The 18,124-nt window shown below is 39.3% G+C and overlaps 1 protein-coding gene across 2 annotated transcripts in view; it reads left to right on the forward strand.

The window, feature by feature from the left end:
* Positions 1–18,124, forward strand: part of CNTNAP5 (contactin associated protein family member 5) — a 268,110-nt gene that overhangs the window by 143,475 nt on the left and 106,511 nt on the right. For both annotated transcript variants that reach the window (XM_068195457.1, XM_068195458.1), the window contains exons 9-11: positions 2,624–2,888; positions 5,216–5,365; positions 6,424–6,595. In XM_068195457.1, the coding sequence (XP_068051558.1) occupies positions 2,624–2,888; positions 5,216–5,365; positions 6,424–6,595 (587 nt within the window). The remainder of the gene's footprint in view (positions 1–2,623; positions 2,889–5,215; positions 5,366–6,423; positions 6,596–18,124) is intronic.

The following is an 18,124-nucleotide window of genomic DNA, read 5'->3' on the forward strand; positions in this document are numbered from 1 at the left end:
TGTTTCATTAAAGTTATACAGGTTTTATTGAAGTCCCACAGAACTCACTGGAAAGTTTCCAGTCAGTTTTGGAAGAAGTTTATGGCTCAGAGGATTTTCTATGTAATCCACTTCTATCCTCATCACTTAGCAATTGTGTTCTTCCATTCTCTTTTAATAGGAGAGGCTCTGGTTCTTCTTTAAAATGCTGTAACATGCTGCTGCCTGTTCATTCAACATCTCACTTGAACAACAACCACCTCTAAAGCTGTACCCTGCCTGCAGAAATCTGGGCTGCTTCTGCTCTTTTCTTAAGACAGCTGTCATGGCAGCCAGTGAAAAAATTGCAAGTATCTTCATTGTATTTTTAGGCTCTGAAGCTTTCTCTTGTAAGAACAATAACAGCTATTTTGTTAAGATTTCACTGCTTGTTAGAGGAGTCGTTAATCAGTCTGGAGATGGACTCAATGGAATTCTCAAATGCCACATGATAGCTAGAGTTTCCAGCAGCTGGTTAGAGCTGAGCGTCTCCTTTGTTTTCTCTAGGGATTAGACCATTCTTATATCCCATTTCCTAGCCAATGAGCTTTTACTTTTCAGTTAAATTGGGTTCAATTATAAAATCAAGTGTCTTCCAGAAATCTGGCATATACCCTGGAGAGTTCCAGAACTGCTGCCAATTAAAGCAAAATGCTCATGATCAGATGAAGGTTTAGAGGGAGCTGTTTACTTTTCTGACTTAAACCTGCTGGAATAATTCGTTTGAGAATAACACTCATGGCAAATTTAACAATTTTTTTAGAGGGGACCTATTGTGTTTCAGTTGACAAATATTTTTCAAAGTAACAGTTTTGTATGTATTTTTTCAGGTTTTCATGTTCCTTTCTCTAGAAAGGTAGACAGGTTGGTCAGTGTAAGGATGTCAGCATTTGTTGTTGCTGTGTATTAACTATGTCATCTGGCTTTGCTCTGGAATGCTGCTTTAAGGTGTTTCCCTCCTAAATCAGTCAGTTGAATTGATGTAAGTTCTTGTGGCATCAGTTGTTTTACTCAACTTTTTTTTTTTTTTATTTTTTTTTAACAAGTCCTGGCTAGTTTTTGGTCCTGACTGCAATTACTTATCAGCCTTAAATCACGGAGGTCTCAATTTTTGAATAACAAACATACCTCATGAAAAGAGCCCCCCCGAAAGACAGACGCAGCTCTTGTCTGTCTTCCAAATGCACCTTTAATCCCATTTACACAGAATATTTCAGCACCACCTTTGTGCATTTCCAGCAGTCTGTTGTTATGGTGGGTGGAATAACACCTGTTCTGCTTCAGTTTAGACAATGGGAGGCTGAAGCTGAAGTCAGACTTCAGAGCTTGAAGTCTGACCAGGTTAAACAAGGGAAGGGATGTGCAGCTTCTGACCATATGTCCCAGCATTGGCCTTGCAGTCTCTTTGCTGATCGTGTCTCAGGACAGGACTTCTGGCCTAAATTTTGATTAAAAACTGAGGTAGAAATGTAACAATAGCAAAAAAAAGTTTGTGCCATCTCTTCATGCAGCAAATCCCAGCAGGTAGTAGAAACTTTTTAAAGGCCAAGACTAAATTTCCATCCTACTTCCCACCTGACTAATGTTCAGTGAAGTTCAGATAAGCTTTGGATTATATCTCAAAGCACATTGTAATATGATGTACCCATGGATTTATTTTGCCACATGTGGTTGGTAGCATTCTGAACCTAACAGGTACTTCTGTGCAGATAGCTCCGTATAGATAAGTATCTATCAAGGATTGTTTCATCCAGTGATAACTTTGTCTATTTCTGGCACCTTATTTTCCATTTAAAAAATAAAGACTGGAAAGATGTTTGAAAGTGATAGGGAGCAGTTTCATCATCTGTCTGAGACTGCAGGCAGGAATTCCCCAAGCACTATGCAACTTCCCGCACATCCATCAAGTGCTGTTCGTTGTAATTATCCAGTTAGAGTGAGGTACAGGCTCTGATGAGAAGTGTTATCATGGAGAAAGCTTTACACTCTGATGTTTTTATCAGATTACAGCTGTTATTTTACAAAGCAGCCGTGTTCAAAGCAGCTGGCTGCAACAGTCTTCTCCTGGAGTAGCTTTGAAAGACGTGGCTCCTAAAGTGCATCCTGGATTTATATATTGTTAAGGTTTTATAACATGGCCTGATTAACCTGGTGGGGTGATCTACAGTAGCTGAGCAAACTGATGGAGTAATTTTTTCCATCAACTACAGTGATACAAGCTAGTGCAGATTCTGCAGACTGCTTTCAGTAAATGTGCTTCTCTTCTGGGGAAATGGCAAATTGATTTAAGGGCTGGGTGACTGAGATAATCAACTAAGGTGTGGCATTGATAAGGACATTTGGTAACATTTAGATCCTGCTAAAAAGTAAGGTTTTGATTTATGATCCTCAGCATTTGGGATAAAAGCAAAATTTTGAAATTAGATATGTTTTCCCGGCATGGACAGATACATTTCCTGTTGATCTCCAAAGATATACGTCTGAATAATAATACCTATTTCAGCCTTGAGGGTGATTAGAAATCCAGTGAGCTTATTTAACTGAAGATGTTTTGGGATGACTGAAAAAGAAGTCACGCTGATTATGTTTGATTTTTTTTTTTCAGGGGAATGTGACCTTTTCTTGCTCAGAACCACAAATTGTTCCTATCACCTTTGTGAGCGCCAGTCGAAGCTACTTGCTGCTGCCCGGCACTGCTCAAATTGATGGCTTGTCAGTCAGCTTCCAGTTCCGAACGTGGAATAAAGATGGCTTACTTCTGTTCACTGAGTTGTCTGAAAACTCAGGACATCTCTTGGTTTACCTCCATGGTGGGAGATTGATGCTACTAATTCAAAAGGAGACTGAGAACCCAGTGGAAATCTCTGAAGGTGTTTATTTTTTATTTACTTTCACTTGTCTCCTTCTAAAAGGAGAGCTGAACAAAGGTTCAGCTCCATGGGATGAAAGGATCATGCAATAAGGAAACACCCAATCCTCCCTTCTCTTTTAAATTTTCTCTTGCTTTCCAGTGGTAAAGCTGCTCTGTACAGCTTGATCTAAGCTTGGAAAATTGGCATCCTGAAATCTCCAGACTCAATCTCACTGACAGTTAGCTGAGCCTCTGTGTTCTTAAGCAGTCACACTCAATTTTCTTCAGTCAGGTTTCATGAAGCCCTTCCTGTTCCCATCTTCAGACTCTGCTGAAATCAGCTGGGACCCAACTCAGCCACAGCATCTTTCCCCAGCAGAAGTTAAGGCAGGCTCAAAGCTGATTTTCTTTCTCTGACTGTAGATTTGGACTCTCCTTTATGCTGCACTCAGAAGAGAGGCTGACCATGGGCTTCCTCTCCTTACACCCCCTCCTAGGCTTTCTTATTCACTTTACAAGTTGCTTTGTGAAGTGAAGATGGTGGGATGCAAGAGGGTAAAATAGGGCTGCCTCTCTGATTTAAAATTTGGGGGAATAATAGTGATAATAATGATGATAACAACAATAATAATAAATTTTCTAAAAGAGCAGATGTTTAAAAACATGTAATATTAAAATATTCCCTGTACAGACTAAAAGAGGGCAGATGTATCTATTAAAAGAAGCAGAGATAAAAAACTGACAGAGTTGTCAAAGCAGAGCTGTTCTGTATGCATGTTTCATTCCCCTTTATGATCGAAAATGAGGCAGCTCTGCATCTATCCTTACTCATGTAGATTGCTACAGACATAGCTTGCTGCAATTGAACACTGAAAACTGAGATTCCAGCCTTTTTTGCAGTCCTAATGAAATTGTTGACAAAGCTGAGACAATGTCAATATTTGATTGGGTGCTTTGGTTTTTATGTAGTTCTGAAATAATGAACCTGAGTCGAGCCTGTCCAAACATGCTAGACTGCTTATTTGGACATGAGAAATATGCAGAAAGTGCATATACCATGTTCTGCAGATGTCAGGTACTCACAATAAACTCATGCTTGCTCAAGAATGGACCTGGTTTCCCCCAAATGGGATCTATTTCCTCTTGTAATTGTTTCAAACCTCAATAACATATTCCACTTCAAACTGCACTTCTATTTGAAAAATCATCCGTTTTTTGGAAAACCAGCCTCTAATTCTGTGGTAATTGTGCACGTGTTAACAGCCATTACTGAGTAAATTTCATTTTGAAATTCATGATGAAATGGCTTTACAAACACCTAACACCATCTTTTTTTTTTTTATTTTGTTTTGAACTGTTCTCACACCTCTTTGTGTTCCTAAGTGCTTGTTTGTTTTCTCTGAAAGCAACATTAACAAAAATATTCTGTTAGAGTGGGAAGTAAATACTAGTTGTCTGTGCCTGATCTCAGTGACTTCAGCCTGATGGTATCATATTTTGAACTGTAATTAGGTTGCTTTTGATCTGCACCTCTGTGTGTGGGTTCAGAAGCTTGCCCACTGATTCTCATGGCTGTCAGAATAGAGGATGTGGAGTTTCTTTGTAGCTCGGTAGTGGTATTTCAAGAGACACACAATGCAGCACTGATTTTCAGAATAAGGAAACAAGACAGGTAATTTCCCACTTCACATGAGTGTCTAGAAGAGAAGGAGACTGCACAGTATATCCCTCAAACTTTAGAGGTTCCTGGACAGAGCAACAATCCCAGTTCTCAGAAATCTAACTTCTGTACATCCATTAATAGAACCGTGTGCTGCATTGGTGGTGGAGGGTTTTAAGAAACGCAAATCCTACTGATACCTGCTGGAATCAGTCAGGTTTCAGGTTGGAGCCTGCGAACAGGCTATGAATGTCTCACTGAATGTAATCCTCTGCAACCTCATGCATGTGTTTACTATCAGAAGTTCAGTAGAGGTCTCTGTACACTTTTGGATTTGTAAGCATTTACCAACAGAGTGAAGATAGACATAAACCCCTCCAAATGGTAACAGTGTTACCACAAAGGTGAAGGGTTGGGCTAGCTTGATGAGTGCCTGCAGTAGTACAAGCTTAGATCAAAATGTTAGGTGACCTACTTAAATTCTCTCAAACCTTCCCTTTTCCTGGGCCCTTTCTTCCATGCCAGCTTGTTTCCAGAGGTAATGAGTTCTTCTCAGCTAGAGTTCTCACTTCCTATAGCTCAGCTGCATATTTGCGGTCACAAGTTGGAAGCAAGAGGAGATTTGAAGAACACAGTTGTCTCCTGGATGTTTTTTTTTTTTTCACTTTGTACATGTTTTTGGACAGGCACTAATCTCCACGATGGGCTTTGGCATTCTGTTAACATCAATGCTAGAAGGCATCGCATTACCCTGACGCTGGACAACAACGCTGCCACCGCCAGCCATGCAACCACTGTCTCTAGGATCTACTCTGGGAACAGCTACTATTTTGGAGGTAGGTTGTTTCAGGGAGGTTTTCGTGATGCAGATCCTCAGGTGCTCACCACAGAGCTCTCCCTAGGTGCACTGTTTGCAGCTAAGAGCAAAGGTAAGGACTGAATAAATTGCAGTGCATTCAGCACTATGGACAGGTTGAAGGGTATTGGTCAAGCCTGGCAGAGAGAGAACAAGCAGAACTGCAAGCAGAGCTGTAAAAGGGGACTACTGGTGGTTGTAGTCAATGGGTATCTACATGTATCTGACAATATATGCAAAATCTACAAAGTTATAATAACCATGGTTTTTGGTTCGTTTTTTTTTTTTTTTTTTCCCTGGTTAAAAGGCTTTAGAATTATTAATGTTATCAGCAATCCTGTAGATAGATACCACTGTTCTGATCAGGCTCAGTGACTTTTTGGAGTTTAAGTGACATACAACTCAAATCTTTAAAGCTATTTATGTACAAAACTCCTGTGGAAAATGAAGGTAGGTTTAGCTCAATTTAGAAAGTGGAGTGCAAACATTAATGTCATTAACTGACTCTAATATATTTCTGTGTAGTGCTTACTGTAGTATGGTTCTGATCTTGATAAACCCTGTGGATGCAGCGCTAAGTGAAAATGTACAGGAGGCTTTGGATCTCAGAGCTGTCTAAATACTGGGGAAACTCAGATAAAAATGGGTTTCTTGCTGCCCACAAGATTTCATCTGCACATTGCTTCAGCAGCAGAATTTAACCCATACATTTTGTACAATTATTTTAACCACTCATATTTTAGTTGCTATCAACTGTGAAGTTTAAAGAAGATGAAAAAAATCACATTTTGATTTTGCTCAACACAGGTATGTTTCACAAGGTGAAAACCTCATATTGTGATACTTTCAGTGGCTGGCTTCTCTCTTCTTTTTTTCTTTTTTTCCCCTAACTGGAAAATTTATAACACAGGAGGTTGCATAGCAGAAGGAATAAAAACATTTGGAATAATAAGCCTCTGAGTTCTTGCATCAGGAAATCCCAGCAGAAATAGTTGAACATTCCAATATTCTTCTCTGCCTCTTCTCTTTTTCCCACAGGGTGCCCTGGCAATTTCACCGATTCCCAGTGTTTAAATCCCATTACTGCTTTTCAAGGCTGTATGAGGCTCATCTTTATTGATAACCAGCCCAAGGACCTCATTTTAGTTCAGCAAGGCTCCCTGGGGAATTTTAGTGATTTACACATTGATCTGTGTGGCATCAAAGACAGGTAATTATTATTTCCTCTTTCTTGTATTTGTTCTTTTTTCATCCTAGTGGTTTATAAATACAGGGTGCATTAAGGGAAAATTCTAATCTGCCAACATTACAGATATTAGGTATAATAGAGCTACTAATAGAAAATACTGCAACAAAGATAGGAGGACTGGAGGGGAAATGGTTTCAATTACATGAGGCTCTCTTCACATTGACTTGTAGGAAATAGAGTATGCAAATTCAATCAAACTATAGATTGGTGAAAGGATTAAATTTTATGCATAAACAACATTTGATTGCTTTGAAGTTCTAGAGGAAATGAAAGAGAAGGAAAAATTAGTTGATTCATCAGAACATGTCATACCCTTAATATATAAGCTGGTTCTGCTTAAATAAATCATCTACAATTTTTCTTGTTAGCCATTACAGCACGTTCATGATGAGGATATGGTACATCTCATGTGCAATACTGCCCATTCAGTGGGACAATATAATGATGGAATGTCTGCATCTGCCAGAGAAACATTTCCATTTAAATAGAGATCTGCAACCCTCCTAAGATGTAACCTGACAGGAGCCCCAGATTTTCCCATAAACAGCAGAGAAATAAGAAATAAGAAATAAGAAACCAATTTTTTAAAAGTATTTTGTAAATTGCTTTTGCTTCTTATGGATTTTTAGTGTCTAAATATTTCTGAATCATTTATGGAAATGTGTACTTTGAAGCTAGTATGTGGAATAGGAGGTTCTTCAATTTTTCTTGGTTTTTGTTTTTAGTGTGTTTTGGGTTTTGTGGGTTTTTTGTTTTGTTTTGTTTTGGTTTTTTTTTGAATCTACCCAAGTTGTAAAAAGTAGAAATTAAACAGCTGGAAATTTCATGTGCTTCAAATAGTTAGGGGAGTAATAAGGATATTTTGGAAATGCATTAGGACTGTAAGCATTCAATGTTTTTTTTTCCAGACATGTTACTTAGATGAAGTTGACGGCTGATTTTCATTATTCCTTCCTGTAGGAGGGATCAGCCTGCTGGAGCTGCCATCTTTTGATAAGTGGGCAAAACGTTTGTGATGCAAGACCTTTGTGCTTATCTTTGTATGTTCATTTTTGTTAATTTAAATAGAGAAATTACTGACTTGGTTGATCAAATCTCTTTCCACTGAATTCAGGGGAATGTGAATTTCACACTTGGTGTGTCTGAAATGGTAGATGGAATTCTACCATTCCAAGGCTGAATGGAAAAAGATGCAGCTAGTTTTACAAAAGGAAGCAAAATGTCATCTTTCCTAGGAACTGAGAGTGAGAATTTTGCTGTTTTGTTGGAAAAACAGATTATTTAAGATCGAGTGGACCATTCAAAAGCACTTTGTGTGATTGTATGTTGAAAGAAAAAAGAACTCTTCTTGTATGATGCAGAGATGCTGTGGGACATCTCCAGTGCCTTCACTGTCACCAAGTCCAGGCTACATGCAACTCAGTGGTACTACTGAAAATATCTTCCTTCTCTTTAGTGTCCCAAGGATGGCAAGCATTAGTCTGTGATCATACCATAAAATTATTTAGGGCGAAGATCCAAACATAAAACAAGTGGGGTTGTTTTACGTAATGCCACCTTTCCTGTTAAATATATCAATCCCACAGACAAAAAAAAAAAGTTATGTGTGATGTAATGAAGGACCTGAGAGAGCACCCAAAGGGGGGCAGTGAAGATGGTGAAGGGCCTTGAAGGGAAGTTGTGTGAGGAGCAGCTGAGGGCACTTGGTCTGTTCAGCCTGGAGAAAAAGAGACTGCGGGGAGACTTCACTCAGTTGCAGCTTCTAGTGAGGGCAAGAGGAGGGACCAGTGTGACCTTTTCTCTCTCTGTGGTGGTGACCTGTGGCAGGACTTGAGGGAATGGCCTGCAGTTACATCAGTGGAGGTTTAAATTGGAAGTTAGAAAAAAGTTCTTCACCCAGAGGGTTTTTGGACAGTGGAACAGGCTCCCCGGGGAAGTGGTCACAGCACCAAGACTGACAGAGCTCAGATTGACTAAATTCTTTAACCAGAAGAGATTGCTGAGGGGCGGCAGCATAAGTGTCTTAGATATTCAAAGGCTGCTGCAGCACTGAAGGGAATAATCATCCTTTCTGCCCAGGATGCATAGGAGAGCTGCTGTGGCACAGACTGTCTGAGGAGACTGTCAAGCCTCTGTCACTGGGAGGCTTTAGGAGAAGTTAGATGAGTCTGTGAGAAATAATGAACATGGGTGTGGGTGATCCTGCCTTGGGGTGTGAGCATGGACTGAGTGATCTTCCAAGTTCCTTCCAGCTCTGTTGCATTCTCTCTGGCTTTTCCTGCAGCTGGAACAGCTGTGCCTTATTCTTGCTTTGGGGGTTCTGAAATGTCAACAATAACAGCACATAAATGAAAAAAAATCCACCAAAATAATGGGAAAAATCTTTCATGAATTCAGCTCACAAAGTCTCAGACCTGTGAGAAAGCTCATTTTAATCACTGTATCTCTAGATAATCTAAGGCAGCACTGCAGATGTGAGGAGCGACTGTGAAGCCCAAAGTTATGTTGTTTTTTTTTTAAATAACCTGATATATATAGATAGATATAGATATATATGAAATGGGAGAGAAGGAGCAGCAGATCCTATTCATATGTCCTGATTTGCTCTTTTTACTTCTAAAAAACACATGATTCATTTTTGCAAGAAGAAGAAAGCTATGTGATTGCAGAATTTATTGCTCTGGGGCTTTTTTGGGCTATCTCTTTTGCAAATTCCACGATGTCTAGAATAGTGGTTAAACTCCATTATGGTTAGTGGTATTCTTTTCTTTGATGTAAAGTAACCTGATTCCCTTCTACTTGTCTCTCTGTTTTCTTGAGGTCCTGTGACTTCTTGGAGGTGCCTGTCTCTCTTTCAGATGTGGTGTAAATGAGGGTGAGAAGTTTAGAGAAGGCAGGGACTAAGGCACTGGATAACTACAGAAGCATCTTCCCCCTAGTAAATCAAGATAACAGCTCTGTATGGATGCCTTCACAACCCTTTATTTTAGTTGCTAAAAGATGAAATGCAAATCCAGTCGGATGTATTCACTGACCTGCTCCGTGGCCTGACCAGGCCTTTGCAGGAAGTGTGTCCTCTCTGGGCCACTCAGAGGAGGTGCTGTGTGCAGCTCTGACTGCACAGTCTGTAAGTCTGTCATTCCAGCCCTAATGGCTGTTTCTAAAACTGACACTGTTCTGTGGTGTGCTACAGACTGTTCTCTGCAAGGAGAGATGAAATAGGCTTGGAGTCTTCAGCCTGGAGAAGAGAGAGCTGGGCAGGGTTGTGTGATGAGGAACAGCAGGTGAAAAATAAAGAATGTGCAGTTTCTCACAAGTTCAAATCTCACACAACATCAAATTGGATGTTGTTAGATACTGTAGAGGTCAAATGTAAAGGAAAAAGGTAGTAAAGCTTACACGAATTCATAAGCCACAGATGGCTGGAAGCTGGTAAAGTGTTTAGTGGGATGCTCTTGAACTTATTTCATCAGCATTTTTGCTGTGGCATTGTCAGAGTAAGGAAATTGAAGGAGAGGCACTGTTGATCTAAAGCAAGTCTGGAGGGACATGATAAATTTAGGACTAGGAAATCCAAGACCCTCACTGTTTCTAAAACATTGTTTTTATTGTATGCAGCTCTCTGTACCTCAGTTGCTCAAAACCAAAATATATTGCATCATAGCTATGTTAATCTCAAAATACATTTGAATCTCAGTGTGCATTTTGTTAAGTACTAATACCTTCTGCACCGTGTTTTCTCTTCCTTTGTGTCAGTGGAAAGAGTGGGCGTGTGGGTCTGTCTGTGTGTGGGCCAACAATGGAAGGCATAGCCTGGGGAAAATTCAGTCAGCCTCTCATTTAAAAATAAATGAAATGGGTAGGAAAACAAAGATGCAGATGCTGAGAATTTGGCCACAGAGTTGAGAAGCTCTGGGATTTCCCATTCAACAATTGGCTCGAATGCCAGATTTTGTGACTAGAAATACTAGCTCCAGTCCTGAAGCTGAGTTGGTTGTTTGCTGTGGTTGGCATCCTGTTCAGAGAATAGATGCAGGAATGTGGGCTCAAGAGATATTGCGGCTCAAGAGTTACCATGGTTATTAGGAAAATGTGCCAGAAAATCATTAAACCTCAGTCCAGAAATGCAGTGGATTCCCAGTCCTTCATCACACGGCACAGATGCTCCCTTTGGGCTGAGCAAGGCTGACTGCTCGTACCACAGATGGACCCCTTGGAATAGAGCAGCAAGGGCTGCAGTATTGCCTGGAGCCTGAAGGCATGGCTTGATTAATCTCATGCACTTCTTGAATGCAGTGGGACAGACTGTTTTGAGGTGTTAGTCTCAGAGAAGAAAATTCAATTTGCAGGAGTTCTTGCATGATGTGTGTACACAAACAGGTGAGATCTGGTGTGGTTTCCCATACCAGCTCCTTCAAAGTCTATAAGGAAAAGTGCTTAGGAGGCATTGCTGTTGGGGTAACTTGAGCTGAAGAGCAGTTGTGAGTAGAGAAATGGTCTCTTTTTCCTTTGAATTGGCATCTCATATGGAAATAGTCTCTTTTGCCCCACAATGTGGTGCTGGACAAATGTTTACATTGACCAGGCTTTTGAGGCAAATACTCTTGGAACATACCCATAATGATGACCTTGGTTCCATTCATGTTTTTAACTCCTCAGCCCCCCATCACAAAGGATGAGGTATTTTTGTTGCCCAGTGACAGAATTTTATGATTCTGTCAATCCTGCCAGAACTGAAATACCTTGAAGTGATGGACTTTTTGGTGACAGTTTCCCTGGAGAGAGGTGAGGCTGAAGCAGATGGAGAAGCACGGTACTGTGCACCCATAGTTTTATTGTCATAAATTCTATACATGATTTGCACTTGAATACATTAGACTGGGTTGTCTTCGGATTAGGAAAGCCTTTTATGTGTTAAGCCTGTCATTATCCATAAAGGAACTGTGGGGGTATCCAGATCCTGCTTTTCTTTAGGCTCAGGTTCACAAGTTTGCATTGATAATGGATGTGTTGCTCTCCCTGCCTACAGCTGCTGAGGTACTTTAATCTGATTGCTGCAGCTCATGTTGATTTTGCGCTGATGAAGCTCTGCCTGGGTTGTCCTATTTTTACTTGGCTGGCACCTTGCCCTTGCTTTAGCAAATACTGACAGTACTTGTCAAGGACAACACCAGGGACTTCAGTTCCCTTAAGTGACCTGGGAGGGAGGGGGAGGGAAAAAATATTCATGTTGAATTCACCTTAGCAGATGGATGGATGGCACAGGACATCCTGGGAATTCCAGTGATGTGCCACGAGGAACACAAACCTGACTTCAGATATTTTCTTCTGAATCCTGGCAGGGTCCCATCTCTGTAGCATCAGCAAGCAGACACAGGCACACTGATGTTACTGTCCTCATTAAACCAAGATTCATCTGCATATTCCAATTCTCCCAACCAATCCAAATGGAGAGAGGGGCATGTGGTATCCATAATAATCACTGTGATGGGATTGGTGTTTACAGTTTTACTTCATTAGGGAGAAATATATGGAGTTGATTCATGAGTTGGCTTCCCTCAACTGCTTTGCTGTGGAGCACAAATATTGTCCTTAGTCCCTATTCTTTTATCCATACCCGTGTTTTATCTGTGAAAATTCTTCATAGTATTTTCTAAATAAATTAACTTAAAGTGTTCTTTTTCCTTGCTAAATAGAGCTGACCTTTTAAAATGCGCTTTATGCCTATTTCCTTTGTAGATTCCATTATATTTTATTATCAATTTTTACTTGTAAGAAAGAATTTTTTTTTTACTTTTTCTTCCTTTACTTTTAGTGCTGAATTTAACATTGCTTTGTGTGTTGTACTGTCAAAATGGGCCTTTGGGAAATTAATTACTATTGCAGGTGAATGGTATTAGGATAAATCTGATAAAAGCATAGTAGTTTTTTATATTTCTTAACTCTTCTCTTAGATTTAATGTATGCCTTGCAGCAGAAGCCAAACTTCATATGATCCTTTCATCCCCTAGCTTGGCCATGCAAGTGAAAAAATACTCTGGCTAATTATGTCCAGTGAATTTTAATTTTTTTGTTAGAGTCCCAGGCTGGGATTAAAAAAAATCAATCATTTAGTATTGCATTTAACCCCACATAAATATCTGAAGTGCATTGCAGAAAGAATAATTAAAAAAACTCCAACCCCCAATTTGGCATCCATCCTTTTCATTCTCTATAATTTTTCTATCTTCAGTATTTAGTGCCTTCTCTGCAGAAATGACAATTATTTTATAGTGCACATTACTTTCTCTTTGCAGGAAATCCTCTTATGTTTTCCCTTCTTGCTTTTATAGCAACGAGTGGGATGTTTTTACATCACATTCCTTGAATTTGGATGGTTATCATAGCTGAAATGAGCTGAAGACATAAGAGGGGATGTTGTGTCCTTTTTCAAAATGTTTCTGATTTTGTGTAAATCCCAAGTTTGGTTTGAGAATTGCCCAACTATGTCAGCCAAAACAAAGCATTTGGACTGCACACCTTCAGCTGCTGGAATACCCAGATCTAGATTTTTTTTCCTTTAAATGCTGCAGGAGAGACTGTCCTGGCTAGCTATAGGGGTCTGATGGTCCAGATAAGTAGTTCTTCTGATGTTTTGTTTCACCTTAAATAGGCGACTTCAGTCTTGTGAGTGAAAATTTTCTCCTTATCTTTTGTCTCTGTTGCCTGTTTTAGGATTCAGTGGACAAATAGCTCAGGGCTACTAAAGTTTCATGTCTTATTCTAGTTTATATATTAATTAAGGAAAATGGGAAGTTTTCAAAGAGTACTGAACCAGAGCAGAACACTGGAATGAGGTTTGGGGAATGGAAAATGGATGTGGAAATTGAATGGGGAATGTATCATAAATCCAAGCTATATTATAATATGGGAAATGAAAAAGGGAAAAATATATCTTAATGACTTAATGCCTTGTAAAGATCACTATACAGTGAAGAAAATAGTATTAGAAATAGAGGAGGGCATGATGTTCTGGGACAGTTGAAGTCTCTTAGGTGCTTCCCTAAAGTATGCACCTAAATCACGAATTAGACATGCTAACTAATGGAACTAAATTACTGGAATTTCACTCTTGTAGCATTTTGAAGTGTGATCTTGGAAATCCTCTCAATACTACACAGATTTTTAGATGGAAGGACAGGATGCAGAAAAACAGAACCAGATTAAAAAAATTCAAACCCGCAGGCATCTAAAGCCTGGGTGTTGGAATTAAAATCCCTGTAATTCTGAGGAGCATTCCCTCATCTCCTCATATCTGTTCTAATGTTTAAAGCAGCTGAATAATACTGGTAATGGCAGAGCTTCTCTCCAATAGCTTAAGGGCTGATTGACAATGAAGTATAATAAAACCATGTAGCAGTTTCCTGCTCTTGGACTGGGATATGATCTTCACACTGTCAGATGCTCTTGCTCTGTGATAGGCAACAAGACAATAATTGTACAAAGCAAATTCCTGGAAAAAAATAGGCAGTTACAGTGGAAAATACTATCTCTGAGGAGGGGGCAGTTTTCTAGGTGTAGTGTTTCTTTAATGAGAATGAAAAGGAATGCTCACATTATTTGGATGATGCCATAAATTGGTTTTGTTTGCCCTTCCTTAATGGTGTTTTCCCTGTCCTTGTTTCATACATGCAATACCAGCTGCAGAAAATGACAATCCAGGCCCATGAAGTGTTCACTAGTCTGTATAAGTGCTGTGTTTCAGAGCAAAATAAAGACAGATGCTTCAGATTTGTCAGTATCATTCAGTAAATCCTGTCGAGGGTAGGTAAAAAATTGGTTTGAGCAGGTTGAATGCCTTCCTAACCCTGCAGTGACTTCTACATGTGGAAAGGTGCTGAAATTGGAGAAAGTTAGCTTTGTCCCTGTGAGTGTAGGAACTTCTCACTAGGGTGGGAGAGGGGATTTGTGCTGAATGAGACCCCTGTGGAGAAAGAATGCAGTTTGAAAGTAGGTAAGGGGCTAATTTATTAGCTTTTGAAATCCCAGTTGAGTGTGGAATTGAGTTGGGGGGGGAACCTGAATAGAGTTCTCTCCTGTTGCTGTTCCTTTAGAGTAAAAATCCATGGGATGTGCAATGCCACGGTAAATTAAAGGCCAGATATGGGGAAGCAAGTAGAATATAATATCATATATTTCTTTGTTTGTTTGGTTTTTGCAGATGGCTTTTCTGCTTTTGCTTTGTAAAATGATGAGTTCTAAATGGAACAGCTGTCTGTACAGGATGGTTTATTTGTTTCTCTTTTTTCTTTTTCAAATTTATTTATATAAAATCCTTTCTGCTGATGCTAAGCCAAACTGTCAGCACATTCACCTATATTAAAAATGTAGGTGTTCTAACAACAAAGCAATCAAAGCTTAAAAAATGTGTTTTATTTAAGGCACAGATAACAGGCTTTTCCTTCACTAGTGCCAGTCCCAGCACAACCTCTTCCACAGTTCTGTGCTACTCACATGCCCGAGGGCTGTTGGCATGTTCAGATCTTCTAAATGCTGGTCTCACAGTGGTATGCAAGTGCAGGGTCTGAGAACCAAGGTGATCAACAGTGGAAATAATAATATATTTTAAAAGTTCTTTCACTGAGTTTTGCAAATCTCACAAAGAAGAAAAACCTACCTTTGTTATAAACTATTGAGGGTTTTTTGTTTTGTTTTGTTTGGTTGGTTTTTGCATCAATTCAGTAGGATAGACTAGATGATTTCCATCATGGAAAAGAGGAATTGTCTGTTCACATTAGACTTGTACTCTTTGTACTCCATGAGTTCTCATAACAATAAATTTAGGAAAGAAAATGTAGATGACTTAAAAATAAAAAATTAAAGAATGCCACAAGACATTTTAGCAAGGTGTTGGTCAGTTTTCTAAAGTTGAAAGAGGAAAGAGAATTTAGAATGTCTGGTGATGAGGAGGAAATGTCTGCTGAGGAAAACCAGAGGTCTGAAGAGTGTTAATTATTTTGCAGCCTGTTGTAATATTGCCTTTTCACACTTTTTCTCTTTTCTTCTCGTTCTGGTAGCTCTTTTTTCTTCCTGTAGTTAAGGACACCTAGCCCACCATTTTACCACAAAAGGACATCCAGGGCAAAATAAGAGTGGGATGTACTTTTGCAATATTTTTTCTGATGCTCTCGGTTCTTCATTAGTTTTCCCTTTGGTAAACCTCTGAAGTTGTTACACATTGTCTGTCTGGAAGCATTGCTAAATTTCTCTTTGAAATGATTGTCTGGTCTCCCCTTGAAGCCATTTCTAGTATCAAAAATAACCTTTGGCAAGGAAATTCCCAGATTTACGGCTCAGCACAGCAGGGCTGAAATCCATGTTGTTGCAATTGGCTTCAATCTATTGAGTTTAGTGGAAAGACACTATTTTACTAAAGCAAAATACAGTCTGTTACAGCAACACCATGAGTTTCATCAGAATTATATGTCCACTGTATGAAGTCATCTTTTTTAATGTTAAATGTTGTTAATTATAAATTAAATACCTGTTGGCTGTAAATAGGAAAACATGCTGAAATAAAGTGAATTTGATACAATATTTAAGGCAATGCTTTGTTGTAGTCTTCCAAAATTTCATGTGGTTTTTTTGTTACAGCATTACTGAGTTTTAGGGACTCAGTGCTCATCTGAAAACCATGTATATATACAGTCTTGATATTTAGGGGGTGTGCTTCTTTTTTCTTTCTCTCTGTGATGTCTCTCTTTCCTTCCTCTTTACTTAGGAGGAATCGAGGGTAGTGCTGAATGTATTGTGCTGACTGTAACAAAATCTCAGAGGTGCTTATTGCAAGTACACTGGGTTTATTTCCAGTCAAGTGTAACATGAAATGTATAGAGCTCCTTCAGCCTTCCCACTCAAGTAATTTTGCCATTGTTACTTCTTCATCATTCCCATCAAAGGCCCGAATTTCTCCCCTCTAATGTCTGTGTAGTTTGTCCTTTGATTTCAAAGGAAGCACACCTACAGTTTTGGAGGTGAATGTTTTATCCAAGGACACTGAAGGCTTTTGTGCAGGCTCTGCATATTGCTTACTTAGTTGGCTAAGGTGTGCATTTTCCAGTTTGGCTGAATGAGGGAAAAACTTACTTGCTTCACTTTTTTTTTTAATAAAAATTTTTCACTGTGATATATATTGTATGAATAAATGGAGAAGATGAGAGTGCCTGGTCTGTCACAAGCTTTCTTAGGCAAATCCATGAACTTTCAAGTGTCTCATTTACGTTGTTTGCAAAAATGGAGTTGAGCTGTTTGTTCGTTTCAATTGCAAATAGGTCAGGGGCTGCCTGATGCAAATTTTTGTCTAGGAAGTGTTCTGTAATACCACTGCATTTTTTGCTGAAAGTGCTTGTTTCTACTAGAATGCAAATATTAATTTATATTTTAAATTACATGAGTTTAAATCCTTCAACATGAGGATCTAGGACAGTTCATAAATGCAACAGCTGTGACTTATACATTTCTTGATTAATTTTAATTGTAGGTATTTCTTAATTTTTAGTTCTCTCACAATTAGGAAAAAAATTTGCTTCTAATTAAGACACAACTGCTCAGCTAGAATGGGATTATGGTAATTATTAGAGTTGCAAAGAAATTTGTTTCATAAGCTCTTAGAAGGGTTAGTTATCTGACCAAAAATAAGATCAATGCAGTTGCTGTTAATTAAAGCAAATAGGCTAAGGAATGAAAAAAGATTTAATTCTGAATTTATGAATATCATTAAAAGCTGACAGGGTTAGTTTGACTTGCATTTTGTGCATTGTTGGGAGAAGAAAAAGTGTTTGCACTCATAAGACAAGTAGGAATAAGTGACCTTCAACTTTGTAAAGTCGTTAAAAAGAAACTGTTTCATGGGAATAAATGTGGCTAAGCCTCTAATACAGGCCTTTGGCAAACCACAAATGGTGAGTAATTAGCTCTACTGCATTGGGTTAATTAATAAAAGGTAGTTGAAAGTAGGCAAAAAGCACATTTGTCCATTACACTGATGATGTAAGTTATGATAATAAAACAGCACTATTTTTATCTCTCCAAAGAGCACTATTAACATCATATGCTTCTCACCAGCCTCCCTGTGATGTGAATAGAACTGCTGCTGTACAGGTGACATAAAGGAATGTTTATCACTGAATAGCAAGTGGAATTAAAGGCAGTGTGCTTGAGGGCAGGGGCAGGCACCACCAAAGTACAAATATGAGTAAATGTACCCCCCCAGGTGAAATTCACATGTAGCCCCACGGAGCTGTTGTACTCCTGTGCTTTGCCTCTGGAATGAAGCTGCTGGGCAGCTGTTGGTTCAGGTGGCTGGCAGGATCCTGCAGGGTACAGCAGGGTGCAGGGCACACCACACAGTCCTGTTTGCACCATCCCAGAGGACTGCTCCTGCTCTCTTCAGCATCGACCCAAAGCTTTAAATCTCATTTCAGTATTGCCATGAGTAGGTGTTATGGCAGA

The sequence above is a fragment of the Anomalospiza imberbis genome, chromosome 7, assembly GCF_031753505.1.
Source record: "Anomalospiza imberbis isolate Cuckoo-Finch-1a 21T00152 chromosome 7, ASM3175350v1, whole genome shotgun sequence".
In the NCBI taxonomy this organism is placed as follows: domain Eukaryota; kingdom Metazoa; phylum Chordata; class Aves; order Passeriformes; family Viduidae; genus Anomalospiza; species Anomalospiza imberbis.